Source organism: Cinclus cinclus, chromosome 3 (genome assembly GCF_963662255.1).
Source record: "Cinclus cinclus chromosome 3, bCinCin1.1, whole genome shotgun sequence".
Lineage (NCBI taxonomy): Eukaryota > Metazoa > Chordata > Aves > Passeriformes > Cinclidae > Cinclus > Cinclus cinclus.
Genome location: NC_085048.1, coordinates 102,181,832 through 102,209,024, shown reverse-complemented (window position 1 = coordinate 102,209,024; position 27,193 = coordinate 102,181,832). Strand labels below are relative to the sequence as shown.

Here is a 27,193-nt window from a genome sequence, read left to right as displayed (position 1 = left end):
CCCAGGTCCTTGTGAAATGTCCCTCTCCATTTTTCTGGTAGGCTCCCTTCAGGTACTGAAAAATAGATAGAGATCTGCCACTCAAAAATTATCCAGCTTTTAACTTGGATGGAAGAGAACAGATGGGTCACTAAGGAAAATATCTGTGCTAAGATGAGGCAGCAGGAAGCAAAGCTGGAGTGACAAGATTCCCAAACCCCTGTGCCAGTGCTGGTGTTGGCTGCCCTCAGGCATGGCCCAGCAAGGGAACAAATGAACAACCCCCAGCATGACCCATACCACTGTCAGCACTCAAAGTTCTTAATGAATGGGAATGATTGTGATTTTCTCACAACCACACCACTCGGATTCATCAGTTCTCAGGAGGCAATGCCAAAACCAACAGGTGGCTGCCATATTTGGGTTGCTGGCAATTCATATTCCTCCTACTTAATAAGAGAGGAAGAAGCTGTTGATGTGAAATGACACAGACGGGTCCTGTGTTAGGAAAGCCCCATCCTTCATCACCTGACTCGGGAACCAAATGTGCTCTCACACCCTGCTGCAGCAAAAACATATTGCAAACTTGAACAACAGTTACTTTTGACTTACTTGGCAAAATGTATCTCTTTTTTTTCCTCTCTCTCTTTTTAATGAGCAGAATGGCGGCATAGCAAGGAGGGAAAAGGCTCTGAGTTTTTTTAATAATTACTAAATGTAATTAGTAAATTAATCAACATGCAGAAAATACATTCAAAAAGCAAGCACTACAGGTATGTAATTATGAATGGAGCAGCAATCTCCTCTCCCCTTGTTTCAGACTCTGAAAGCAGGAATGGAGATCAGTTGAGTTAGTATGATGGCTGTCAGAGGTGCTGATAGCATAACTTGGCATGTTTTTCCCCAAAAGGTGAGCGTTTAATCCTGGTGGAAGGCATTCATGTGTCTGAGGCCACAGCTGGGAAGGCAGTTTGTTGGCTCAGACAGAACAGGCTCCCTGAGGTCAGAGGTGTTCATTCACATGCCAAATACTCCAAAATGCCTGAAAAATCAAGGCTTAGTTTTAACTTGGGTTAGAAAGTTTTTATAATATTTTTGTAACATGGCTACAAAGCGACAGAATAGAGCTGTGAACCTCCCGATCTATCTGCTAACTTCAGTTTCAGAAAATTGGGCTAGAATTTTATTTTTTCCCCTTCAAGACCAAACAAACTCTGCATGCTTCAAATTTCACAAACACTTTCCCACACTGGAAATGTCTGAACATATCACCATTGTAATTATCAAGAATTGTCTCTAGGGGACAGAAAGTAAGTAATTTCAGACTTTTCAGTTTCAATGCACGCATATTTTCAATTACCCTTTTCACTAACCATGGATACTGTGTTTTTTATTACAGCTTTTGGGCCAATTTATCCTTGACTGAGTTGGTGATAAAAACTGTTCATTTTGCACTGTTTATTTCTGTTTTCACCAGAAAAATGCTAAACTAAGATGTACTTTATTCCCACAGAAAGCTGACCATGATCAAGTTTCATTTTTAATTCAAACCAGAAAGGGCAGAGATTCATCTGTGAACTGTTCTGCCTCACGCAGTTATGAGGCAACACTTTTATGAGCCCCTGTGAAAGATGGCAACACTTTTAGTGACATCTAGCTAATTTGTAATCATGCAAAAGTTGATAGATGTAATCCACCAGATCATGTGATACATAATCTTATAGGAGCAGAAGAGTATTTCAGAAGGATGGGACAGTAAACACAATCCGGGTGTTTCCTTTATTAAAAATACAGGTCTAGGAGGGTGAAGAAAGTAGATGCTATGATGTCTTTGCCTGTCATAGACAGGTTTTCTGTGGCATTTCTCCTCTCCTTATCATGTTCCAGAATTTAGTTAGGTTTTTTTTTTTTTTAATTTTAAGCAGAGCTAGTTTGAGCAGAAAGATCAGAAAACAGGATTTGCCCTTGTCAGTAGCTCTAAATCTAATCAGGTTGCAGCTGTTGTACGGCCACGATCTAACTCTTGAGGGGAAATTCAATTATATTAGGACAGCTGGAGATAACAGCTATCAGCGCTGTTACCACATATCCCTCAGCAGTTTATCCCACACCCACAGCCCGCGGGCGAGCTCTGCGCTCCTGACTAGTGTTATTATTTCAAATAAGCCTCTTAGGCAGCCGCGTAATCTGCTATCAAACTCCGGGGCTAATTACAGCACCACCAAATCAATTACGCTGGCAAAGATGATCGCTCGGAGATCATCACCGAGTCCAGCCTATGACCCGACACCTCGGTGTCGGCCGGACCACGGCACCGAGCGTCCGTCCGGTCTGTCCCTGCACCTCTGCAGGGAAGCGGACTGCCTCGCTGTCTCCAGCACCATCCCATTCCCCACCTCACACCGAGTGCTTTAGAGCGAGAACCAATGATTCCCTCCTGATGAGAGCAGCCGGCGGGTGGATGTTCTCGCTCTAAATTACGCGTCCAGCTGGCAGCAGCTTTAGGAGAAGGGCTTTCTAACAAACCGCAAAGCCTCAGAGCGCGAGCCCCGAACTCAGGCGGACACCGCGGTCTTTCCGCCTCCTCCGCGCAGAGACAACGCCGTGGCCGCCCCCAGCGGAGCCCTATCCCGGCCCGGTGCCCGCCGAGCGCCCGGAGCCGCCCTGGGCCCGCCTTCCGCCGGAAGTGAGCGGCGCGGAGCTGAGAGGGGAGGGTGGGGCCCGGCGGCCGCGGTCACTGGCCCTCCCCGGGCAGCGCTGAAATGGCCTGGTCGCCGCAGAAGGAGATCGTCTACAACAAGCTGCTGCCCTATGGCGAGCGCCTGGAGGCAGAGGCCGCCCGCTTCCTGGAGCACATTAAGGGGAACCTAGCCCGTGCCGTGCAGCTACGGGAGCTCTGGCCCGGCGGGCTCTTCTGGACCAGGAAGCTCTCGACGTGAGTGCCGGGGTGGGACGGGGAACGGGGCCTTGGGCTGCGAGCGGCGCATCCCTGCCTTGCCTTGCCTTGCCCTGCGGAGCCGAGCCGAGACCAGCCGTTCCCTGCCGGCCGAGAGTGCTTCCCGCATAACGGAACCTTGGGCTCCCAGCAGGGCCGGGGCTCCCGGCCGCTGTCCCGTCCCTGCCTTACACAAGGAAACCGGGACAAAGGTGGCTCTGGCCGCCAGAGCTCGCCTGCCGCCTCTGGAACTTCCCAATTCTACAAGCGTTTAAGTGGTGCTTTTATTTTTAATACGTGTATATATTTTTAATGCCTCTTTGGCCGTCTGTTTCACCTCTCCCCTTCTTAAGCAAATTCTGGTTGATACAATCTCCGTGTAACTTCTACTATAGGGACACGAAGCGTTTCTCAAGATGGGCAATTTGCTGGGTCAGTTCTGGCAGGATTAAATTCTGGCTTAATGCTGTGTAAACACTGCTGGTGCCCTTGATATCTTGGCTGTACGTCAGTTTGTGCTGATGTTGGCCGTGCTGTATTTGCTGGCAAGGTGTTTTTTATTCAGGGGTTTCATAGATAGCACCGAGTACTACTTAAGTTTCTTCTTGTGAATTTTACAAAGTACACTTGGATCCTGCTTTATTCGGGATGCTCTGGCACTGTATATGGCATCATATGACAGCAAGTCCTGTAGGTTCAATCAGTAAATTCTGTGGATGTTTATCATCTTTGTTGCTAAATGGTGTGTGTGCCTTCACAAACAGCGTTTCCTGTGTGCCAGAAACAGCAAAGTATGTGTGTTTTGAACCGTTTTGAAACACTCACTTAAAACTTCTCACCTTACGTCTTTTTTTTTTTTTTTTTTACAATACCAATTGAAAATTTAGTATACATTTGTCAGTCAAAGTCTGTTACATATGACTGTATTGGAATGTGTCTTTCTGTTTCCCAAGAGGCAGCCTTAGATAGAATTACAGTGGTGGTTGCAAAATTATTCACGTTTGTGTTATGTGACAGTCTGAACCTGTTTGGAACCAGTTCAACACTGTTTCCCTTTCCACCCCCCCAGCCATCTGCCAACTCATCCTGGTTTCAGTGGTACCTGTTGCCTACACCTGTGGTAGAACTTCCTTTTCCCATGGAGTTAAAATAAACTTAGGTGTCCCTACTGTGAGAAAGATGAGCTTTATCTAAACAGGCTGAATAGGCACAAAAATTTATTCTAAGTGTGCCTTAGAATCACCCTGTTACTCACTCTGTAAATGGCAATTGCTGTTACCACTTCAGGCTCCAGGGCAGTGATTTTGGCCTGTTGGGAACCACTGCTGTGCTGCTTTATGAATCACAGAGAGGTCAGCAGGCTTTAATTTGTGGTTTTCCACCTACACTTTGAAGTCTGAATTAATTGTAAGTGTTTGCAGCTTGTCTGATGCCTGTTAATACCAAGACTTTCTTTGTGGCATTTTAGATATAGGGAAGCTCTGTATGTGTTTGGTGTGGGCAGGGAAGGAAACAGTGGGCTTGGTGTAAAAAATAAGCTGGTGTAGTTAATGTGAGAGATATGCTGCTGCTCGTTTTGACTTGACAAAGTACTTCTAGGGATAGATAAAAGGCTGAGAGAATTGGGATTGTTCAGCCTGGAAAAAGGGAAGACCCGGGCAATCTAATTGTGGCCTTCCAGTGCCTGAAGGGAGTAGACAGAAAGATAGAGAGGGACTGTTTGTAAGGGCCTGGAGTGCCAGGACAAGGGGAAATGGGATATTGGCAAGGAATTCTCTGTGAGGGTGGGGAGGCCCTGGCACAGGGTGCCCAGAGAAGCTGTTGCTGCCCCTGGATCCCTGGAAGTGTCCAAGCCAGGTTGGATGGGGCTTGGAGCACCCTGGGATAGTGGGAATTGTCCTTAGCCATGGCAGGACGTGGCACCGCATGGGCTTTAAGGTCCCTTCCCGCCCAAACCATTCTATCATTCTGTGAAATGCAATAACGGAGGTTCAGATGTAGGTAAAACACTTCCAGCCCTGTGGTGTTCATGACAATAGAATCCAGTTTTCTGCTGTCTCTTGATTAGTCAAGGACTCATCTCCAAATTGACTTGTTCCCTTTTCCCTCCTGAAAAAAAGCTATAATTAATAAAAAGAAAATGCTCAGAATCTTCATAGTGGCATGATGGCTGCTTAGATTTGTTACCAATGTCTGAATTGCAAAGGCTGGAGTTCTTGCAGTATTCTGTGCAATAATCTATGGTTTTATTTATTATATAGATCCAAATATTAGCACAAATTGGGTTATGTGTACATAAGAATGAGCAAGCAAACAGTGGCATGCAGATGATACACCTGCATAGTTACACCTCCTCAGCTTTTTATAACTCTGGGCCACAGGAGAGAATGAAAGTGAAACTCAGATCTTTTTCTGAATTAAAAATTTGAGTACCCTTTCGTGGTGACAGCTGAATTCTGTGTGTTTTACACACCCCACAGCTGGAACCATGACTTGCGCATGTTTATCTTCAGACCAGCTGTTTCAGCTGTCTGATGTCACCAACTTATTGGGGGGGGGGGGGGGGGGGGGGAGGAAAGAGACAGAATAGGAGTTTATCAGACATAATGTCTGTAAGCTGATTTGAATAATTCTTTTATGGGTTGTTTTCGGTGGTGACACCTGGTTCTTTTAGGATGTGTGTGGACTGTGGTGAGAGAGCTTTCTCTCCTCTGGGGAGAGTAACTTATGATTTGATGGGGCTTCTGAAGCAAGTAAAACTTGCCCCAAAGACTGGCAGTTAAATCTGTAATAATTGATCCAAGATTCCTCCAGCTTTGTCTGGTAAAAGCTTGTAAAATACTAACCAGTTGTGAAAGCAGAATAGTGAATCTCAGCTTGCCACAGTGTGTGTGGGAAAAGCAGGTTACGTCAAAATAATTTGCTTTACTGCTCTTGCTCCATAAGTTTTTTATGGTCTTCAGGTCAGCAGTATACATTCTCTCAATCTTTCCCTCTTTCATGGTTTATAGGTTGTTGTAAAAATTCAAAAAAACCTCAACATAATCAGTCAATGAACATTTTAATATAATATGGACATTTCATGGTTACTCTACATGGAGTTAACTCTGCAGCCAGGCAAACACACAAATGCCTTTCTGTGCTTTCTGCTCCAGCAGTCAGGGGTGGGAAAATGAAGGACTCAATTGCTGCCCCTGACAATGTTATTTTATGTGCTTGTCAGCTATAGACTGATAAAATGACACTCAGCTGTCTTGCTGTAAGGTGTGGAAAAAACGCAGCTCAACTGTTTGGAAGGAGAATGACACAATACAAAGTTACAGTGAGGATGGTAATGTCTCTGTGGGACTTTTGCCAAGTATTTTAATCACTATTTCCTAAAAATCTTGTTTGACCTCTTTCTCTCATCTTTATCAGGGAAACAAGCTTTCTTTGGCTTCATGAGGGATGTGTGTGCTGTGTACATGTTATTTAAGCAGTCCTGCTGAGCATGATTCATTGCTTTTCACATCATTTGTCAAAAACTGAGCTTTAAGCCAGTCGTCATCCTGTCCTGTGTGCTAGGAAGTGCAGATGGAGAGCTAGGAATTCAGGGGAGTGTACTGTTCAGCTTCTGGAGGAGAGGGAATTTTTAACTGTAGCAGAGCAGCCAACTTTCTAGGGCAGTTTAGGATGGCCACATGGTAGTACACTTCCTAAAAATAGGCCTATTGTACTTGTGGAAGAGGAGATTGGATACCTAGTGCTCTGAGATTGGGGAATTGGCTTTATGGCTTTTTGTTTTGTTTTGTTTGGGGGGGGGGCAGGTTTGTTTGTTTTCATTAATCTCCAAAAACCCTGTACTCTGTACAAAAAGGCTGGAATTGAAAACAGAATTTTCAGTTCTTAATCATGCTTTTTATGTTGTGGGGGTGTGTTTTATTTGTTGGTTTTTGGTTTATTTTCCCATGTAGCTGAACAATGAAGGACCAAAACTTTATCCTTTGGTAGGATAAGAACTCAAAAACCTCAAAGGAATCAAAAAGAGAGTGGATTTGAGATTTGAGTTGTCATCTCAAAGTAGTATTGACCACTTTCAGAAGTCTTGTATTTTATTTTGCAACAATTTAGTTCTACAATTTCCCCCCCCCCAATAACCCAATTTTCCTGAAGAGACACCATTTCTATGATGAACTTTATCTATTTGATTAACCCCTGGACACCCTTCAGGGTTCATGAAGCTGTGCCTATATTCTTTTATTTAGTAATGGTGATATTTCATCCCTTCTGATGGGATTTTCTGAAAATATTGCAGTTCCCCTCTGACAGATTTTTCTTTAATCTTGAGGAAAAGGCTGAGCACCTGTTTCTAGAAGTATTTTTTTTTGCCACTGCCTTAATGCTCAGATGAATTAATACAAATAATTGACCCCTTTCAGCTCTGCCTCCCTCCTACATAAAGAAGCTGTAAAATAGGGGAGTAATTTGGCATCAAATCCTGCTGCTTGGGCATAGTGACATCTTTGTGTTCAGCACGTTTCTGTGTACTTTACTCCTTTCTTAATTAAACAGCATTTTGTGTAGCAGAGCTTCTGTTAGCAAATGTCATGAATGAGACCTAGCCAAACATTTTATCTTCAGTTATATATAGCAATGCTGGCAGATAAATTGGATCTCTGTGTTTCTTTGCAGAAGCCTGGAAAATAAGTTTTAACTACAGTTTCTTTTTTTTATTTTAATCATACATGTTTCACCCATTTTTCTTTCCCTGAGGATTCTTTTTGCATGTCTTTTTTAGGCATGTGAAAAGTGTAGGTGTTCAGCTCTTGGTGGTGTAATTCTGTAGGTAGGTAGTGTCCCTGGCCAATCCAGATTATTTATGTTCATCTGGTGGAAAAAATGGGTTATCCTGTACTTTGTTTCCTTCTGTGTTTAAAGTAAGTACAACACGTTGAAATGAGCATTAGTGAAAATGCTGCCCATCAAATGTAAATGTCCCCCCTTGAATTTGACAGGAAAAGGGAAGTGCTTTCTTAAAAGGGAATAGCTTTCTTATGCATCTTTAAGAATATTCAGAGCAGTAATAAAAAGGGAAGTTGCCTCCCAGTGAACAGTAATTTACAGTAGTGGCACACCTAAAATGCTCTGCTAGCCCCTTATATAGGTTTTGCTGGTGCAGAATATCTTTCAAGACTTGAAACATGTTTCTTTTTTACAATCTCAACTCAAAACCAGCAAACAACTTCTGAAATGGGTCTGATGCATCTACCCTTGCTGAAGATGGTGGGACACACCACTAACAAAGCTCAGTGTCTAAATCAATTGTTTATCCTTGCTGGAAGCTATTGGATTTGGACTTGGCTTGATACTTTTTGGATTTTTAGCTTCCTGGATTGTGTCCTGTCCATGAAGTTACAGTATTTGCAGAATCTTAGAGGGCTGTAAACTTTATTTGGTCGTTCTTTTTCTTGCTGTAACTACAGTTGTAAATCTTCTTTTGGTGTGTGTCTTCAGATTCTTACTTGTTGAACTTGAGAATCAGGTTTTAGTTTTGTTTCTCTAAACAGCAAATCAGAGGGATTCTGGCTCAGGTCTTGGATAAAATGGGCTGTTTTAAAATATCGCTGATTCCTCTTGTGTTTGGATTGCAGATACATCCGACTATATGGGAGAAAATTCAGCAGGGAGGATCACGTGTTGTTTATCAAACTGTTGTACGAGTTGGTGACAATTCCAAAGCTGGAGATCAGCATGATGCAAGGATTTGCACGCCTGCTGATCAACCTGTTGAAGTGAGTAGAGATTTCTGCTGACTGTGGAAACTTCTGTCTCAGAACAGTTGATCTCTTGCTCAGTGTTGTACCTTTCATGTAGCAGAGTTTATAAAGGTTACTTCATTTTTCTGCCCTGTACAGTGCTGGTGGTTAAAGGGTTGTCTTGTGCAAACACCTTTCAAAGCTTTAGGAGTGGGACTGAAAGTGGAAGCATGCTGGTTTTTCTCCCCTATCAGCTCAGAGAATCAAGGCTGAATTTCAGCTAGGGAGAAGATGAAAACTGGCTTACAATTTGATAATGTTTATTCCACTTAGTCACAAAAAATCTTGACAGTGTTACTTGTGCTGAAGGCTTCCAGTGGCCAGCCTGGTCCTGCCTGGCCTTCCTGCAGTTTGTGCCAAACTGGGAGCAGGGATGGTGGTGTTCCCATGTGCAGCATGTCCATGGCAGTGTTGAATCCTGAAGTGCTTGGTGTTATGTTTCCTATTAGGAAAAAGGAACTGCTTTCCAGGGATGATTTGGAGTTACCATGGCGACCACTCTATGAAATGTTGGAAAAGATATTATACTCCAAAACAGAACATCTGGGATTAAATTGGTTTCCCAAGTAAGTTCACATTTTAAAACATTTGATAGGCTGTTAGTACCTGCTTTAAAGTACTTTGTAATGTGCTTTTAGTATCTGGGATTTGATACATGGGAAATATTCTGTTTCTATTTTCACCAGGCACCTTTCAATAATTGCATGCAGGGCTGCGCTGAATCAAGTATCTCCTTCTGCGGGTGGCTTGTGTTTGTCATGCTGTTTCTTTCTTTATGAATGTGATTAATTTTTAAATACATTGCAACAGAGGTCTTGCTCAATTTAGGATGGTAACCCACAGTTTCATGGTTTTAGGATGAAATATTTAACAGTATTGTTGTGGTTTAACCCCCACTGGCAACTAAGCCTCACTTGCTGCCCTTCCTGGTGGACTGAGGAGAGAGCTGAAAGGGTAAAAGTGAGAAAACTTGTGGGTTGAGCTAAAGATGGGTAATAAGTTGAAGAAAATTAACTTACCCCAGCCAAAATTAGCACAGGTACTAAGTTAAATGTATGCTGTTCTCCGTAAGTTGTATGGGAAAATGTACAAACAGTATTGCACTTCAATATTTGTCCTGTAATCATTCCCAGGATCTGGAATGCAGGTATGAATCAGTCTGCGCACCAAGAAAAGTGAAATATTTTCCATAGGAAATACACATATTTACTCAAAGTGATGCCATGACAGGGAGAAATATTTCCTTTTCTCCAGTTAAGAATTTTAGGCATGTTCTGCTGATTTTTAAAAATGAAAACTTGTTTTCTTTGCTATCTCTGCACTGTCAGTTCCTCTCCATCTGTCAGATTTTCAGACTTAAAATTTTCATAATTATCCCAGTCAGAGAAGGTCCTGCTTTATAAATTACAAGTTATAAAAGATAGCACATGGATAATGCATTATCTTTGGTTGAATTGAAACTTTATATCAAGAAATGCAGGTGAAAGTGGTTCATTTTCTTTTGCTTTAAAAAAAGTAATTTGCTGAATGATACTGAAACACTGCCACTGATTCCTGAGGGGAAGATTCTATTGCTGATAAGAAACATGAATAGGAAATATATGGAGCATTTCAGGCTGAATTTCTCAAAAAGAATCAGTTTGCTAAATTGAATTATTTTGGTAATTGTAGGTAAAATACGAAAGAGAACCGAACTTCCTTGGTTTGTTTTATTTTTTTTTATTTTTGTACCTGCACTCCTTGCCCTGGGGGAATGGTGTTGAGTAACTGCTCACTGTGTAGGTGGGAGGGAACTTTTCCAGGAGGATAAAGGAGGTTAAGCAGGAAGGAAGATTTATATTGTGATGATCTGACTAAAGCATTCAGCTTTTATTAATTTTATTCCATGTCAGACATTGCATGCAGTGCGATTCCTTCTCATACAGTGCTCATCCTTTTTTGAGGGGTATCTTTTTAGTGGAAGTCAAGATTTTAAAAGCTGATTTGTATCTGTTTAATTTACCTCCTGTTTTAATTAAATTTTATTTTTGTTTGCATTCAGTTCATATCAACCAGGCTGGTCTTCACCTAAAACATTTGTGCTTAATGTATTACATAGGTGGTAAGAATGATTCTTTTTTTGTTGTTGTTGAGGTCTGGCCAATGTCCCTTCTGCATGTTGGGTTGGACTGTTTGTTAACACTGCCACACAGGTGAAGTTCTCTGCATAAATAATTGTTTTTGGAAGGCCAATGTTTACCTGACACCACTGGTTATGAGAATGTCGCACTGGATGTAAACCTTGCTAATTGGGGACCCAAGCAGTGTGTGTGGAGTGGCTCTCCAGGGCTCTGTTCTAACTAATTTAACCAGCAAATATATTTCAGGTGTTTAAATGAGAGCTGAATTTTCAACTGGGGCAATTGTTGTGTGTGATTAGGAATAAAATCACCATTGGTGCAGGAGCATGTTACAGGGTGAATGTACCTTCCTCTGAAATCCAATTAAATCATGGAAAGTGCTTTAGCAGTGAGGTAATGGCTTCTGGAAAATCCACCCAGCACCAACCTTGGGGCTGTCAAAAGCTGCTGTGTCAAGAGTTCTCTGGAAGTTTTTGTAGGGAAACAGTATCAGGAGTTACAGGTGGGTGATAAATGCAGAGAAATGGTGGAAGTGGCAGTGAGATTTCAGTGGGGTTTGCTTTGTTTGGGTGGGTTTTTTGTGGTTTTTTTTGTGTTTTTGTTTTTTTTTTTTTTTTTTTTTTTTGTTGTTGTTGTTTTTTGGGGTTTTTTTTTTTTAGTTTTTTTTTTTTAGAAACAAGGGCTTAATTGTACTAATCTGTTGAGAGATGGCTCACTCTAGTTAGGAGATCACCAAAATAATTTGTGAATCTGTAGCTGGTTGCTCTTTCCATTGTCTTAATTTAACCTCTGGTGGAGTGTCCACTTCAGGACTAGACTTTACCTTCAGGCCTTCTCCTGAAAAACTGAAATTTGTCTTACTGCTTTGTTAATAACGTAATAGTCAGCTCTCTCAGTTTATATGTTAATCACTTTAACTGAAACATATTTCTCTGTGTAAATGCAGGAGGGGAAAAATTTGCAAATCAGTATCACCATACTCTTTCCAAAAGAAGAAAATAATCCTGTAGTGCCAAAAAAAGCTAACAGTGATAGGTGTTAAAAGTGGTGTTAGCTGTTCTTTAATGTATCTCCCCAGCTGCACTGTCCTGTCCTGTCCTGTCCTTTCCTAACAGTGCCCTAATGGGAATATCCCAGGATGTCTCCTGTAGCTGAGTTTTACTTGAACACTCTCTTAAATGGAAGTCCCTTGGGTACAAATCTTGCTGTTGCCTTTTGTTTTGTGGCTTCCTAAATTTGTGACCAACAGAGAGAACATCACAGTTTTTCTACTTTTCTCTCTCACAGACAGATGCTGAGATCTGACTAAAAACTCAGTAATTTTAAAATTTTGTTGGTCTCCAGCGTCAGTGTCTGTTAAAAATTCCCGTCTTTCAGGTTTTCCTTAGTGAGAGCTGATTGAGTGGAGTGATAGTTTGGGGAGAGCTTGTTTGTTTTTGTCACCCAAACATTTATCATGTGAATTTTTAATGCTCTAAAGGAATGTGCTGGTTCATGCTTTATTTATCTGCTCTTGGAACAACTGTTATCTTTTTTCTAACTACTTCAAGGACAATACTTACTTGAAGCCAGGATCTCCCTGAGCTTCCTGCACAGTTTGATTTTTTTTGTTTGTTTGTTTAATGATTTTGTTTTGTTTAATTTCCTCTCCACATTTTAGTGTTGGTAGCTTGAAATTTTCTTTCCAGGGGCAGTCCTGAGTTGCCCTTTGTCACTGTTGCCTAAAATTCACATAATTTTGCATCTTCTGGGGCACTGTTTGACTGAAGCAGTGCAGTGAGGGCTGGGTGGGCTGTTGCTGGCTTGTATTGAGTGATAAATGGTGATTTATTATTTTTTTTATTTCTCCTGGCTGTGTATGGGACCAATTTACTTCATGTAGGCCTGGAGAGACAATAGTACATGTTCGGTATTTGTGTGTCTCAAAATTAGTTGATCTTGGTACAATTCTAAAGCTGGTGCATTTGCATCATCTCTTCCTGAGCAGAAAAGCATTTTTCAACATTTGTTTGGGATGATGAATGAAAGGGTTCATTATTGCTATTTCTAGAGAAAGCATATCTAAAAGATGTAAGAATTTGTTCTGCCAGAACTTTTTGGCTTTTTATTCGGTAAATAATAAATAACTCACTTATTCAAGTTAGTCTTGAGGTGGTTGTGTAATAAATGGAAGGTTTGAAGAAGGTGATGATCTACTACCTTTGTGCTTGAATGGGTTCACAAAATTCACAAAATGACTATGTAGGAAGAGACCTTCAAGATGCATCAAGTCCAACCCATGCCCTAACATCTCAACTAGACCATGGCATCAAGTGCCACATCCAGTCTTTTTTTAAACACATCCAGGGACGGTGACTCCACCACCTCCCTGGACAGACAATTCTAGTACTTTATCACTCTCTCTGTGAAAAACTTTCCTTATATCTAACCTGTATCTCCCCTGGCACAGCTTGAGACTGTGTCCTTTCATTCTGTCACTTGTTGCCTGGTGAAAGAGACCAACCCCTACCTGACTACAGCCACCTTTCAAGAAGTTGTAGAGTGTGATAAGGTCACCCCTGAGTCTCCTTTTCTCCAGGCTAAACAAGCCCAGCTCCCTCAGCTGTTCCTCATAGGGCTCGTGTTCCAAGCCCTTCACCAGCCTTGTTGCCTCCTCTGGATGTGCTCAAGTGTCTCAATGTCCTTCCTAACTTGAGGGCCCCAGTACTCAAGGTGCAGCCTCACCAGTGCTGAGTACAGGGGAAGAATGACCTCCCTGTTCCTGCTGGCCACACTATTCCTAATACAGGGTTGATTGCTCTCTGCTCCCTCTCCCTTTTATTCTTTGAGTTTATTCCGAGATTTAGTCTTTTTAAAGGTTTGATGGCATTCTGTGACAATAGGTTTTGAAATGATTTCTCAGGTAAGTGTGCTTTTTATGGATGAAAGCACTTCTAAAATCAGCTCTTACTTGGGAGGGACTCCAGTGAAAATAACCCTTGATTTACAGATAATTAATTTCTTCTTAGAACCACTGGACAAAACCCAAAACCACATTGCAAAGGACAAATATGGTGCTTGGAGCCCAACACCAACAAGTTGCCTTTATTTATCTTACAAATATTCATGAATTCCACAAACCCATTTTTCATCTCCCCCAGAAGTCACTTTGCTGGTTGTTCGTGGACAAAATGCAGGATGTCATTCAAATTTTAAATTTCACTTCCATTAAATGATAGTAATTCTTCACTTAAATGCAGGAAATGCCAGAGTAGTATATAAAAAATAGGACCAGGAGTTGAGCAGAACAATTTTAATCGTTACAGTTAGGTCTGTGGAGAAGGCAATTAGCTAATGCATGTTCAAAGACATCTAGTTGCATCAACATTATCTTAACCTCTGGAGGGAAAGGTCAGCAAATGGCTGTTCGTTTTATGTGGTCTTTTAAGTTTAGTAATATATTATTCCTAACATTTCCTTTTCTTATTTCAGTTCTGTAGAAAGTGTTCTGAAAACACTTGTGAAAAGCTGCAGGCCGTAAGTGTTTGCTTCATGATTATTTTTCTTTCAATCTTTAATATTAATTTAGGAAGGACGGGGCAAGTGTCTAGAAGACCCCACTCTGCCTGTCATTGCTTGGCTGATGTTTAAAAGCTTGGTTTGGAGGGTTGAGACTTTTCTAAGATTTATTTTTCCTTTTTGACAGCTTTGGTTGCAATAATTCTGTTGTATTAAAAAATGTATCTAATATGCATTTTAAATACTGGACTGTATGCATACTTAGTGTGTTTTAAAATAAATTAAATAACCAGTGTTCCTGTAATGTTTCTATAAATTATCCTTGTGCCTAAAGTGATTTTTTTTTTTCTTTTTAATTTTTACATTGCATCAAAAGTGAGTAATAGCTGTTTGATTTGGATCAGCCTTCACAGTGAAATGGTTTTGCATTGTACAGATTCTTCTCTGGTTTAACAAGACAGGAATCTTTTTAATAAAACGATGCACCACAATGTCCTTGATTTACCTCTGTTTTTTGAAGGTTTTTGCTGGTGAGAGCTGCCTGCCTGTGGCCCCTGGGCACATGGTTTTCCCCTAAAGTGAACATTTATGACAAATTAATAGCTAGTTTTCAATATGCTTATAAAGTGCCAAACTTTAAAGCCAAGCCTCTACACATTCACTTTCCTTGTTTGCAGGTATTTCCCAGAAGATGCCACTGCAGAAATGCTGGATGAGTGGAGGCCTTTGATGTGTCCTTTTGATGTGACCATGCAGAAGGCCATCACCTACTTCGAGCTCTTTCTGCCCACCACCCTTCCCCCTGAACTTCACCACACTGGTTTCAAGTAGGTGGCACTGAAGAGTGCTCTGTTCCAAATGCAAGGAAACATCTTTTACAGGGTGGTTTGAAGTAACTGGTGGCTTTCCAGCAGCATTTTTGGCGGGAGTTCAAGAAAGAAACACTGTCAGCCTACTTCTTTGGTAAAAGTAACCTGCAGGAATCTTAGTCCCTCTTCCCTACTGAATAAAGCATACAGCAAATCAAACAAAATTGATTTAAATAAGAATTGTAGAGATGAATTTAAGTCAGGGACTGGTGTGGAGGGTTTGCATCCTTGGCCTCAGGTGAATTCAGAGAAGGAGCTAATGACACTTGCGACCACTGATCAAAAGGGACAAATTTCACAGTGCAAGATAGAGGGAGATGAAGTATTGTTTGTTGTTATCTGGTTTACTTGTGTTGGGATGGCAGAGCTGAGGTACATAAGGAAACTCCTGGAGAGACAGTTGTGTGAAAGGGGGATCAGAAAAGAGTCAGAGGAGAAATAAAGCAGAAAGAAAAATAGCAGACTAAAAGTCAGATTTGGGAATATGCTGTGAGTGAGTGGCAAATTCGTAAAAACATGTCCATGTTGATCCCTGTTCTTGCTGAATGAATTGAGGGACAGGTGAATTCCTGCAGCCACCTGGCAAAATGAGGGCTAAATATTCAGTGGCAGAGCTGCTTTCTCAGTGTTAAAATTATTTTGCTTCTGTTTTCTTTCAGGCTTTGGTTTGATGAATTTATAGGCCTTTGGGTGTCAGTTCAAAACCTTCCCCAGTGGGAAGGGGTAAGTATTTGCTTTTCACATACACTGGAAGAAATCCTCATTTAAATATTCCTGCAATGTGCTTGCGAGGAATTGAAGCCAAACAGTGATATAATGGATTTTTTCCCTTCTGGTTTAACTAGTACAAGAAAGCAGAGACAATAATTCCATTATTGTTGGCAAACAATTAGTCTAAATAAATGAGACTGCAGTTGTACTTGGTGAACATTGTCTAATGGCCAGCTCAGGCAGCTTTTCATTCCAGCCTTGGGAATGCTGACATTTTCTAGACTGCCTGCTAATACTTAGAATTATGCAAAGTGCAGTTGTGATTTCTAGAAATTTCACTTCTGTCCTGTCTTTTAATTGTATCTTGGACAGTCCCTAATTATGAGTGATGGTTTTGCCTTCACTGCAGTGAGCTGCTGTCTTCTTTGAGATACAGTAAGAAACCTGCACTCCTGTTGGCCAAAAATTCCATTGGGCTGTATCTTTCAAGGCAAATGGTCTGCCATGTACCTGTGTGCCCCTGCTGTGTGCCTCATGTGAGGAGATCCAAAGCTGGAAAGTGAAAACCTCACTCTGGAGGCAGCTCCAGCAGCAGCTCAGGTGCTGTTGGTGTCAGCTGAGCTGTGCCTTGGCTTTGCGGCAGTGAAACTTGGCCTATCCCCAGGTTTTTTTTCCCCGCTCAGTATGAACATAAGCTCATTGGCCATCTGGCTCCTTTTACTAATCTCCTGTCTGGATACACGAGGAGAACTTCTCCGTGTCTGAGGAGAAAGCTGATTTCCAAACCACACATTTCATGGGTCTTCCTGCCTTCCCTCACAAATCCAGGGAGGCAGCCTTGGGCTCAGCACTTGGCCGTTGTCCAGATTCAAACACTGGTGATGCCAAAGCTGGTTTTGAGATTCTGTGTTCTCTGATGGTCCGTCTCCCCCTCCCCAAAACAAAATCATAATTCTGTCTATTCCTTCTTACAGAACTGTGACAGCCTGCACTTGAACATGATTATTTAGTTTGTTTCTGTCAAACTGTATAACAAATAATAATCACCATTCTTTTACAATTTATCTCTGATATTTTTTTCCCCTCTTCCACTGTCTTCTGACAATTTGCTTACTCTTTTCCCCCAAGCTTTCACTTCTTGTTTGTTTTTCTGTCATGTCCATTTCTTAAAGTCAGATTCATTCCATCAGGCCTGGATGCAGATAAGTAGACCCATGGGTTCTGATGCTGCAATCCAGTTTGTCTCTGTATGCTGCAAGCTTTTCTTCAGCTTGCTTTGGCAGGAATTAGACTTGCTGTTTGAAGGGGAGCTGTGGAATCAATTCCTTGTGTGCATAGTAAGGATCATTTTCAGTGGGAATTTCCTCAGACCAAATGAAAAAGGCAGATCATTAAAGAAAATGTAAGTCTTGTCTTCAGGCTGTGTCTGATGTCCTGAATTGGACTTGGGGTTTTTCCAAAGCTGTCATGTCCTTCAGCCTGAGAGGTGACCTGATCCTCTGGCCTGTCTGTCTCAGGCAGGATTATTTAAGGCCCTTCCTTTTGGCTTTGTCATTGCTTCAAAATACTGATAGAAACATCAAGATCCTGGCAGGTCTTTCCTGATTTGAAGAAGCTCCTAAAAGCAGAATTGGTGGGTGATGTGCTCTTCATCATTAGGATACAAGAGTGAGGCTTCATCTCCTTTCTTTTTTTGGTTCAGTCCTGATACCTGACTGTCCTGAGGGCATCGTCCAGTTCCCCTTTGGGCTCCTGGGTCTGTCTTCTGGTGATGGAGTGTCTTAATTCTTCATGGGCAGTCACAGACTACCCTCCCAGCTGACAGCTGATGCCTGTGACCTTTTCAAGCCACTGATGGGTTTAAACCAAAGCACACAAATGTGACAGCCAGCAGCACACACTGAGTAGGATGGATCCTGCAGGAACTAATTGTCCTAAACAGCTAAATATTGGGAAAAGCTAAATGGATGACTTGGTGGAATTTTCCTTCCATGTCTCTGTACAAATGCTATTTTAGGCCAGTGAAACACTTGATGGAGTGAAATCTCCTTTCCCAAGTGCTTTTAGTGCCATCGGTAGCTTTTATCTTGTGTATGTGAAGTAGCTGGAGGGGTTTGCATGTTTTATTCTCAATATATTCTAAGAAATATTCCCTTTTTTTTTCTGGTTATTTTCAGCATCTAGTCAATCTTTTTGCTCGCTTGGCCACTGACAACATTGGGTACATAGACTGGGATCCATATGTACCAAAGGTAAAAAGTGCTCATGATATGCCTTACTTATCTTGCTTGGTGGGTTTGGTTTTTAAAACCAAATTTTAAAGTTTTCTTTGGATTAGAAAATCCATTTATGCCAATGTTTGTTTTTCTTCTTGTCAGATTTTTACAAGGATTTTGAGGAGTTTAAATCTGCCAGTGGGAAGCAATCAGGTAGTTGTTCCAAGATTCTTAACAAATGCTTACGATGTAGGACATGCAGTCATGTGGATCACAGCCATGATGGTGAGTAACTACTTCATAAAATGAAACAAATATGAATTCAAAGCTTTAAATATGTATTTAAGATGAATATTTGTTCTGCTGAGCTCACTTCAGAAGTGTGGGTTTGGGCTTTTTTGCCCAAATTATATTGTCACGTCCATCATTCTGCTGTCAGTGTGGAATGGGGCTCTAAAGGTTTGTGTCACAGCTGCTGCCAGTGGCATTTGGGAAAGGAACAGTCACCTGTTCTGGTGTGAACCTCAGCAGATGGGATGGAGAGAATTTGCTCTTAGTGCTGAGCTGAGGGTGGGATGTGCTTTGCTGCTTTGAGGTCTTGCTGTGGGGAGAAGACACCCATGCCTCATGCTGCTCTTAACCTGTTGAGTTAATCTTGGTCTGCATGATAAAATTCTGTGGTTGATTTGTTTCAGGGTGGACCAAGTAAGCTGGTGCAGAAGCACTTGTCTGGCTTGTTCAATAGCATTGCCTCTTTCTACCATCCCTCAAATAACGGCCGCTGGCTGGTGAGTCGAGGGTTTGGGTGGCAAGACAAGAACTTTGGCTGGGATTTCAACCTGTCAGCCCTGTGTGCTCCAGATTGTCTGTTCATGTGTGGTGCTTGAAGCTTTGGATTATCAAGATCCATGACTGCACTGTCATTCAAACCATACTCCTGTTCTCATGTCAATGTAGAGGTGCAAAACAAAACATCTAATTTGGATATAGCCAGGAAAAAGAGGTTGGCACTTGAAATGAGGCTGACACACACCATCAGTATTACCTGTATGATGTTGCTTTTTTCTTACTGACCTAGTGCCTCCAAGTGAGGGAAATCTAAGATGGGCCTTGGAGCAGCTTGGTCTATGCCAACTCGTATAGGCCTATGGCAGGGGCTTGGAGCTGCATGAGCTTTGAGGTCCCTTCCAACCCAAACCATGCTGTGATTCTGTTAAATGAAGAAAAAAAGATTCTAAATACATTGTCTCATTTGAAACATAATTTTTGATGGTGTAACTAGAGGAATCTTCTGTTAAAGAGTGTTAAGAATCTCCCTGTGATACCTGGTGGAAAATAGAGATTAAAACAGCAAGGCTGGTCACAGCAGTGCCAAGGCAGCTGGCTTGTTCTTGAATAGGGTAGTTGCTTACATGTGAATGTGCAGAGATATCCTAATTACATAAATAATCTTGATTCTTGATGGTATCATTTTTGTGATTTTCATTACTTTATAGAGCATAAGGCACAATCCTGACAGCACAATTACTGATATTTTTGGAAACTAAGTTTAGCGACAAATTCTGAACATGGTATTTTAGCACTCTTCTGAGTACTCCTTTATTGTGGCTGTGTAATTCCAAGGTCTTGCCTTACTCATTTTTTGTTGTGCCCTGAGCAGCTCAGGTTGTGCAGCTGCCAAAGCCACTGACCAGGATTTGTGGTCTGTTCCCAGAACAAGCTGATGAAACTGCTCCAGAGGTTGCCCAGCAGTGTGGTGAGGCGGCTGCACCGCGAACGCTACAAGAAGGTGACCTGGTTAACTCCTGTCCCTGAGAGCCACAAACTCACAGACCAGGACGTGACAGACTTCGTGCAGTGTATCATCCAGCCTGTTCTCCTGGCAATGTTCAGCAAAACTGGGAGCCTGGAAGCTGCCCAAGCCCTGCAGAACCTGGCACTGATGCGTCCTGAATTAGTAATTCCACCCGTACTTGAGAAGTAAGTTTTGCAGGAGCATTGCAACATCCTTCCCCAGAAATAAATAGGAGAAGCAGTCGTATTAAATAATGAATGAATTGCTTGCTTTGAATGAATGCCCGCAGTGAGAGGAGCTGCTGATGCACCCTCCTGAGCAATAACCTCAGTGAGAAAGGGAGCAAGGGAGAACTTTGTTTTTTAATGAATTCGATTTGTTTGTTGTTTGGTTGGGTTTTTTTTAAACACCTGGTAAGTGACATAGTTCTGGGAGCTGTGTAGGTAGGCAGCCCTCAGGTGACTTGCATTTCTGGGAGCATTTTGTATCAGATAGTAGGTGGATCAGTTGACAAAACAACTTGTCATCCTTTATTCATAAATTTGCCACCTGGTAGGCACCAGATACATGGGATGATTGTGTAGCAATAAGGATATGTTTTATATTTCTGCTTGGTTCAGAGCGTGTTACTGGCTGTTTAAAATTACTGGCATTGCTGACTTTGTAATTGCCAGACCGTGTGCCCTGGTGAAGTACTTGGTTTGTACTATTTTCTAATGCCTTTATGCCTGAAATTCCCAAAGAAAAATGGTGCTCCTTCCTGCTCCACTGAAAGCTTTCCTTCTAGCCCCCTATGCAACCTTTTTTATTTTAACAAAACCACAGAGGAATGAGTTTGATTGAAGAGCTCTTTCCATGTTCCACACCTCTCTGACTCAGCTGTTTGTAAAAACTTGATAAATCCACTCTTTGACAAAACATCACAAGCCCAGCAGTTCCAAGCAGGTCAGCAGCGCTGGGTAGGGCTGCCCTCTCTGTTTTGAGAGGGAGCCAAGGTCTGCTCTGTAATTCACACTGTCTCTGGAATGTTTGCCTTGGCTGCAGTTCTAGAAGATTTGGGTGAGCTGTGCTCTGGGTGACATAGGGCAGGGGTAGCTCTGTGACTCCTGTCTGAGTTGGAAGCTGTTGGTAGCAGCAGGAAGTGTTAAGCAGTTTGCTTAGAAAGTGTGGTGGTTTTTTTGTTGGTTTGTTTTTTTGGGTTTTTTTTAAGTAAAAAACTTTCAAGTCCAGGTTCCCTTCCCTTCTCAGATTGAGATTCTGTTGCTTTTCCTCCAGATACTTGTTAAAAAAAATAAAAAATGTTTAAAAATCACAGTAACTTCCTAGGTTTTGATAAAGAGGTCTGGACTTTATGTTAAAGTAGGAGATCCCCTCTCTGTTTAATGGCAGCCAAGACACGTTTTCATGTTTGCTGCAAGAACCTTAGAGCTGGCATTGCTTCCAAGTCCAAACAGGGAAATCATGGCAGCTTTGGGTGCAAGTGCACAGGCAGTTCTTAATTCCTGTGCTGCAGCTGCTCAGAAGGTCTTTAAATCCTGAACTGATCCAGTGTAAGGAGCATTGTAACAAAACAATATTAAATCTTTTGGGAAATTATGAGAAAACAATTTTGGAAATATTACTGGGGTCTTTTTGTCTTTAATTCAGAAAATACCATGTGCAGTCCACTTCCATTTTCTTTGAATGCTTTAGAAACGTTACTGTTGCCAATCTGCCTGCCTCCCGTTTTCCAGAACATATCCTGCACTTGAGACCCTGACAGAGCCTCATCAGCTCACAGCCACACTGAGCTGTGTCATTGGAGTAGCTCGGAGCCTGGTGTCCGGGGGGAAGTGGTTTCCTGAGGGTCCCACACACATGCTACCTCTGCTGATGAGAGCCTTGCCTGGGGTGGACCCAAATGATTTCAGCAAGTGCATGGTGAGGGGACAAATATTGTCTTTTTTTTTAGAAGATAATCAGCCAGCTAACTAATATTATATTTTATATAGAAGTACTTTTATGTTCTCTGAAAGAAGGTAACTTCTGTGTCCAGAATTTATCTTTTTTTTTTTTTTTCTGCATGATTTTACTCCTAAAAATTTAATATTACAAGCCTCTTTGGGTCATTTAAGTGGCAAAGTGGTTGTGATAAGCATTGTACTGACTTTCTGGGCTGTTCTGAAAAACAGGATTAAATAACTGTTCCACAGCTCCTAGCAAATATTCCTAAATCTTAAGATCAAAAGGAGGCCCTTTATCCCTAGGTTTTCATTGTATTAAGTTATAAAAGTCCATGTTTTCAGAAATTCATATGAATTGACTTAAAACAATGTAAATACTGGGGTTTTGTAGCTTTAAAGTTCAGCACAGAATAATGGCTATGTTACTTAGAAAATTGAGACGGATTTTACAGTGCTGCCTGTTAAGCTTGTATATGAAATCTGAAATAGCTGTTGAAATTTTAGGGTGGAAGAATTGAGCTTTCGTTTGTTTGGGGTTTTTTATTATTGTAATTTTCTTTAGATCCTATACCTTAACTATAAAAGCTTTTTAATGTGTAGATGCAATAACACTCATTAAAGAGCTGTTTGGACCTCTCAACAGATTACATTCCAGTTCATTGCAACATTTTCTACTTTGGTGCCTTTAGTAGATTGTTCATCTGTATTGCAAGAAAGAGATGATCTTTCAGAGGTAAGAGTGCTGGGTTGGTATAAAAACAAAGCTGTCAATTAATTTTCAATTTAATTTCTAGCAGCATATGCAAAGATATGAATCCTGTTTGTTTCTATCAGTGGAGCTGATACCAGTGTGAAAATAGGCTTTAGCAGTAGTTCTTAGTCACAGCTTGTTGTAGAGAATATTCAATTCAGGCAATTTAATGTTTTTATGTCAAAATTAAATTGCTCAGGGCCCTGTGTGGTGGCATTTGACTTGGAGCTTTCCCTGCCTTGAGGAGGATGTTTGATTCTGCAATTATTTTAAGTAGGGCATTAGATGGGGTTTTTTGTTCATTTTTCAGGGCTGTTTTCTTCCTAAAGAAACCCCTGCTCATCTTTCAAGTCCAGCTTCCCTTCCCTTCCCGGACTGAGATTCTGTTGCTTTCCCTCCAGATACTTGTTAATCTCTTCCAGTCAAGAGATGGTAACAGCATTAGATAGTGAGTGTTATCCCCCTTATCACCACACCTGCTTGCTCCTGGGAAAGCTACAAAGCTACACTTGGTAGCTCTGAGAGCTGCAGGCTGCCCAAATTGAAAGGTTAATTTTCATTGCTCCAGAGCTGCAGCACTGAAAAATGAAGACAAGTTTGTTAGTAAGTATTTAATGTAAATCTCTGCCAGGAGAGCAGGTCTGGCAGCACCCCTGGTACTTGCTGACCTCCTACTGCAAAGAAGGATCAGTGGTGAGGCCAAAGGTTGTATCCATGGAGGCAGACCTGATTTCCCCAGCGAGGTTATTTGGATACACATCCAAGCCAGGCAATTGGATCAGGACAGTGTCAGGAACATGTAATAACTCTTTGATGGATGACTTGAGTCTGTATGCTGGGAAATGCACTGGAGGATGTTCTCACTGGGACATTGGAAGTAGTTAAAATAGGAAATAAATTTGTTTGCTTAATAAAAGCCAACCTTGTGTGCTTCCTTTGTGTTGGAAAACTGTAGGTAGAAAGAGAATTGTGCTCTGCGTCTGCTGAATTTGAGGATTTTGTGCTGCAGTTCATGGATAGGTGAGTGAGCTGAGGAGAGGGGAAAGCTTGGCATGAGGAACTTCATAAAACTTTCCAGTTTCACTTACTAACCCTGCACTTAATGGTTTATTTGTGTAGGTGTTTTGGACTTATAGAGAGCAGCACTTTAGAACAAACCAGAGAAGAGACTGAAACAGAGAAAATGACTCATTTGGAGAGTCTGGTGGAACTGGGCCTCTCTTCTACTTTCAGTACTATCCTTACCCAGTGTTCAAAGGATATCTTTAAGGTATGTAGAACATGGACGTTTCATCTCTCTAAGGAAACTTGATTTTGACAACAACTTGTGTGTTCAAATCCTTCCTTCCCTTGTGACTGAACTTCCACATTTAATCGAGGAAAGGGTTGAGGAGGCAGCTTGAATTCATGTCACTTTGGTTCATGATTTTATCTGCATCCTGCAAACTGGTGATAAACACAAGAAGAAATAATTCCAATAGTTTATTTTATCCCTGTATCAATTTAGGTTGTGGATTTTCATGTCTTGATAATGCCAACCCTCCCAAGCCCTTGCTGTCCTTTTCTCTCCCCCTCCCTGCCACTTCTTCAGCTGGGCCAAAGAGGCTGTTCAAGGAACTGTGTGGTTAATGGAATCAGAAAAATTACCTGGATTAAAATAAGTCAGAGGGAGAGGGTGGAGTATCCAGGTTGTTACATGGACAGCTTCTTTCCTTCTAGTTTGGGTTACTATATTTCTGTTTAAATAGATGTATACTTGGAGGTGTCAGGTTTTGTACATTTTGAACATTGCCACTTGGGTATGATTTTTGTTTGGAATCTTTTAGTAAATGCAATTCTTAAGCTAATTCTTTGTTGTCATTAAGTATTTAATTTGTATTTTCCTGTTTGTCCATTACTGAAGTATTCATGGGAAATCTACATTTTATATAGTTGAGCTTAGCTTGCGAGGTGTTGGATGGAAATAATCTGCTTTAAAACTACTTAAATAGTTGCTAATTAATTCTCTATTTATTTGTTAACCAAGTAATGTCTTTGCTTTCCTTCGCTGTGACATGTGAAATAAGTTTTCCTGTCATCAGCCTGTGACTTACTCCTGGAAAACTTTTTCTGTATAGTTTTTCAGAATCACCCTAAGCTCATATTAGTCATCAAGAGTTATCCACCTCCTCTCTTCCCAAAGAGAACATTTCAGCCTTTCCACAGAGCTGCTTTTTCTGTCTCTCTATTGTGATATTTTTTTCCCATGTGAATTGTGGTTTAAAAGAACACAGGGTTATGTAGAGATAGTGCCTTCTGTGTAGCATCAAACATTTTGGGGTACCTAATTTGGTTTTTTGTTTTGTTTTGTTTTTTGTTTTTGGTGGTTTTTTGTTTGTTTGTTTGTTTTAAGCAATCTCCATCTTTTTGTCCTCATTTTTAGGTTGCCTTGGAGAAGGTTTTTAACTTTGCTGTTTCAAATATATTTGAGACAAGAGTTGCTGGTCGAATGGTTGCCGATATGTGCCGAGCTGCAGTAAAAGTGAGAGAAAATCCTCTTAACTTCACTCCCTCTTTAAAAACGAAATAGCTAATGCTGCTGCTTTTTCCTGTGGAATATCTATTTTCTTTTTCATGTAAATACAGGTGGCTCTTAATATTAAGTCTTCTAAAATTGACTGGTTGCATATAGCAGTATTTCAGGTGGTTAATATCCACAGTATTTATCTTGAATTTATGTTAAATTTAGGTTTTATTGACTGAGAACCATGAAGTCAAGCTGATTGTATGTTGAATTGGAGTTGGGATGCAGTCTAGTCTCAGATGTTTTTCAGTGTGTGTGCTGAATTCCCTCAGACGTTTTGTTTTAAAATGGTCTTTTTGTGGTGCTGTTTGCAGTGCCGCCCCGAGGAGTCCTTGAAGCTTTTTGTCCCACATTGCTGCAGTGTTATAACTCACCTCACAGGCAGTAAGTTTATAACATTTCCAGTGTTACTGGTTTGCTTTTGGGTTGATTTTTGTCAAGCATGAAAAGAATATCTAGAACTTCTGTGTATTTTCCACAAGTTCATTTTGACAGTGGACAAATCCATTATTCTCTCTAAAAAACCCAAAATGACAAGTGTGTAATTTCAAGGCCAGAATCTGTCACACTGCAAGGCCACGATTCCTTAAAAATGTAGCAGCTTGAAATGTCTCTGGTCATTCCTCAGTTTCAGGATGATGTACTGGCTAAAGTGACTTCCAGCTGGACATTGGTGCAGTGTGAGTTGGAGAGCTGGGAGTCAGGTTTTGGGATGGAGGCATCTGGATTGTAATGCAGCTTGTTTGGAAAACGTGGCTGCAGTGTGGTGACAGCAGTGCTTATCCCTTGTTCTTCTAGATGATGATGTATTGCATGATGAAGAACTAGATAAGGAGCTGCTCTGGAATCTTCAGCTTTTATCAGAGGTATTCCCAAAAATGTTTTTCCCGTGCTTGTGTGTCACTGCATCCTGCTTAATCCTGCCCCTGAAAGGAGGAAAAAACAAACTTCTATTAAAGCAATGTGAATGTTGTATGAATGGCACTGGAGAGCTTCTGGTTTTTACCTAACTTTGAATGCAATGTGAGTGGCTGTTGTTTGAAGCAAATAGAGAGTGTTGCACATGGAACAAAATTAAAGCAGTTATTGAGGGGGAGTGAAAGAAGAGGGATCCGTGCAGGGAGAAACATAAGAAGCTTTTGGTAAACTGAAATATTTTAAAATTAATTCAAGAAAATACAGAAGTATTGCTAGAAAATTCAGGGTGGGGTGAAGCATCTCTGAAAAGCTGTGGAAGCTCCAGTTTAGTGGGAGCCTGCCCCAGCTGGGCTGAGCAGTGGGAGCCTGTCCAGCCCTGCAGCACCAGACTGATGTTTGCGCTGTCTCACTGTGCCCCCAGATCACTCGAGTGGATGGCAAGAAGCTGCTACTATACAGGGAGCAGTTTGGGAAGATACTGCAGCGCACCCTACACTTAACCTGTAAGCAGGGTTACATTCTGTCTTGTAACCTACTGCACCATCTTCTTCGTTCTGCTACACTTATCTACCCCACAGAGTACTGCAGTGTGCCAGGTGGCTTTGACAAGCCTCTTTCTGAATACTTTCCTATCAAGGCAAGGATTTTCATTTATTTAGGACTAGAGGATTTGACTTTTTTTTTTTTTTAAGCAGTCATGCACTCTATGGTTTTATTTGGAGATTTCTGGACAGTGGTAGCAGCAATGGAAAGTGATGCTTTGGGCTTTGAAATGTAGAGCAATGACAATTAATTTAAAGTGTATTGATAACAAAAAAGTGAATATTGACTGTTGTTTGAATAGTTTTGTAGTTTTGAGTAGTTCTCTATGACTTACTAGTGGTTTGTGATGTGTGTTTTCTACCATGATTGCGTGACTACTGTAAGTTAATACACAGCAAGGAGATATGGTGTTTTACAGGTCAGCAGAATGACAAATAATGATTCTGCTGTAAGCTTGAGATAAAATGAAAGCAGAAGTGGCAATATTGAAAGTTACTGAAACTTTCAGAAGTCATGTGCTGCTCTGCTGTTAAGACTTTGGGGTCAATTTATTGATA

At 41.3% G+C, this 27,193-nt stretch overlaps 1 protein-coding gene across 3 annotated transcripts in view; it reads left to right on the top strand.

The window, feature by feature from the left end:
- The first annotated feature begins 2,656 nt into the window (after positions 1-2,656).
- Positions 2,657-27,193, top strand: part of PSME4 (proteasome activator subunit 4) — a 51,090-nt gene continuing 26,553 nt past the window's right edge. Inside the window, exons 1-18 of one of the 3 annotated variants that reach the window (XM_062490580.1) lie at positions 2,657-2,914; positions 8,545-8,685; positions 9,159-9,275; positions 14,301-14,345; positions 15,005-15,154; positions 15,856-15,919; positions 18,085-18,159; positions 18,286-18,408; positions 18,819-18,911; positions 19,838-20,103; positions 21,652-21,838; positions 22,505-22,594; positions 23,568-23,632; positions 23,732-23,882; positions 25,035-25,133; positions 25,490-25,559; positions 25,974-26,041; positions 26,515-26,730. In XM_062490580.1, coding sequence (XP_062346564.1) covers positions 2,742-2,914; positions 8,545-8,685; positions 9,159-9,275; positions 14,301-14,345; positions 15,005-15,154; positions 15,856-15,919; positions 18,085-18,159; positions 18,286-18,408; positions 18,819-18,911; positions 19,838-20,103; positions 21,652-21,838; positions 22,505-22,594; positions 23,568-23,632; positions 23,732-23,882; positions 25,035-25,133; positions 25,490-25,559; positions 25,974-26,041; positions 26,515-26,730 — 2,193 coding nt within the window. In that variant the 5' untranslated portion in view covers positions 2,657-2,741. Of the gene's footprint in view, positions 2,915-8,544; positions 8,686-9,158; positions 9,276-14,300; positions 14,346-15,004; positions 15,155-15,182; positions 15,291-15,855; positions 15,920-18,084; positions 18,160-18,285; positions 18,409-18,818; positions 18,912-19,837; positions 20,104-21,651; positions 21,839-22,504; positions 22,595-23,567; positions 23,633-23,731; positions 23,883-25,034; positions 25,134-25,489; positions 25,560-25,973; positions 26,042-26,514; positions 26,731-27,193 lie in introns of those variants that run through there. The other 2 variants (XM_062490579.1, XM_062490581.1) reach the window with 2 other exon arrangements.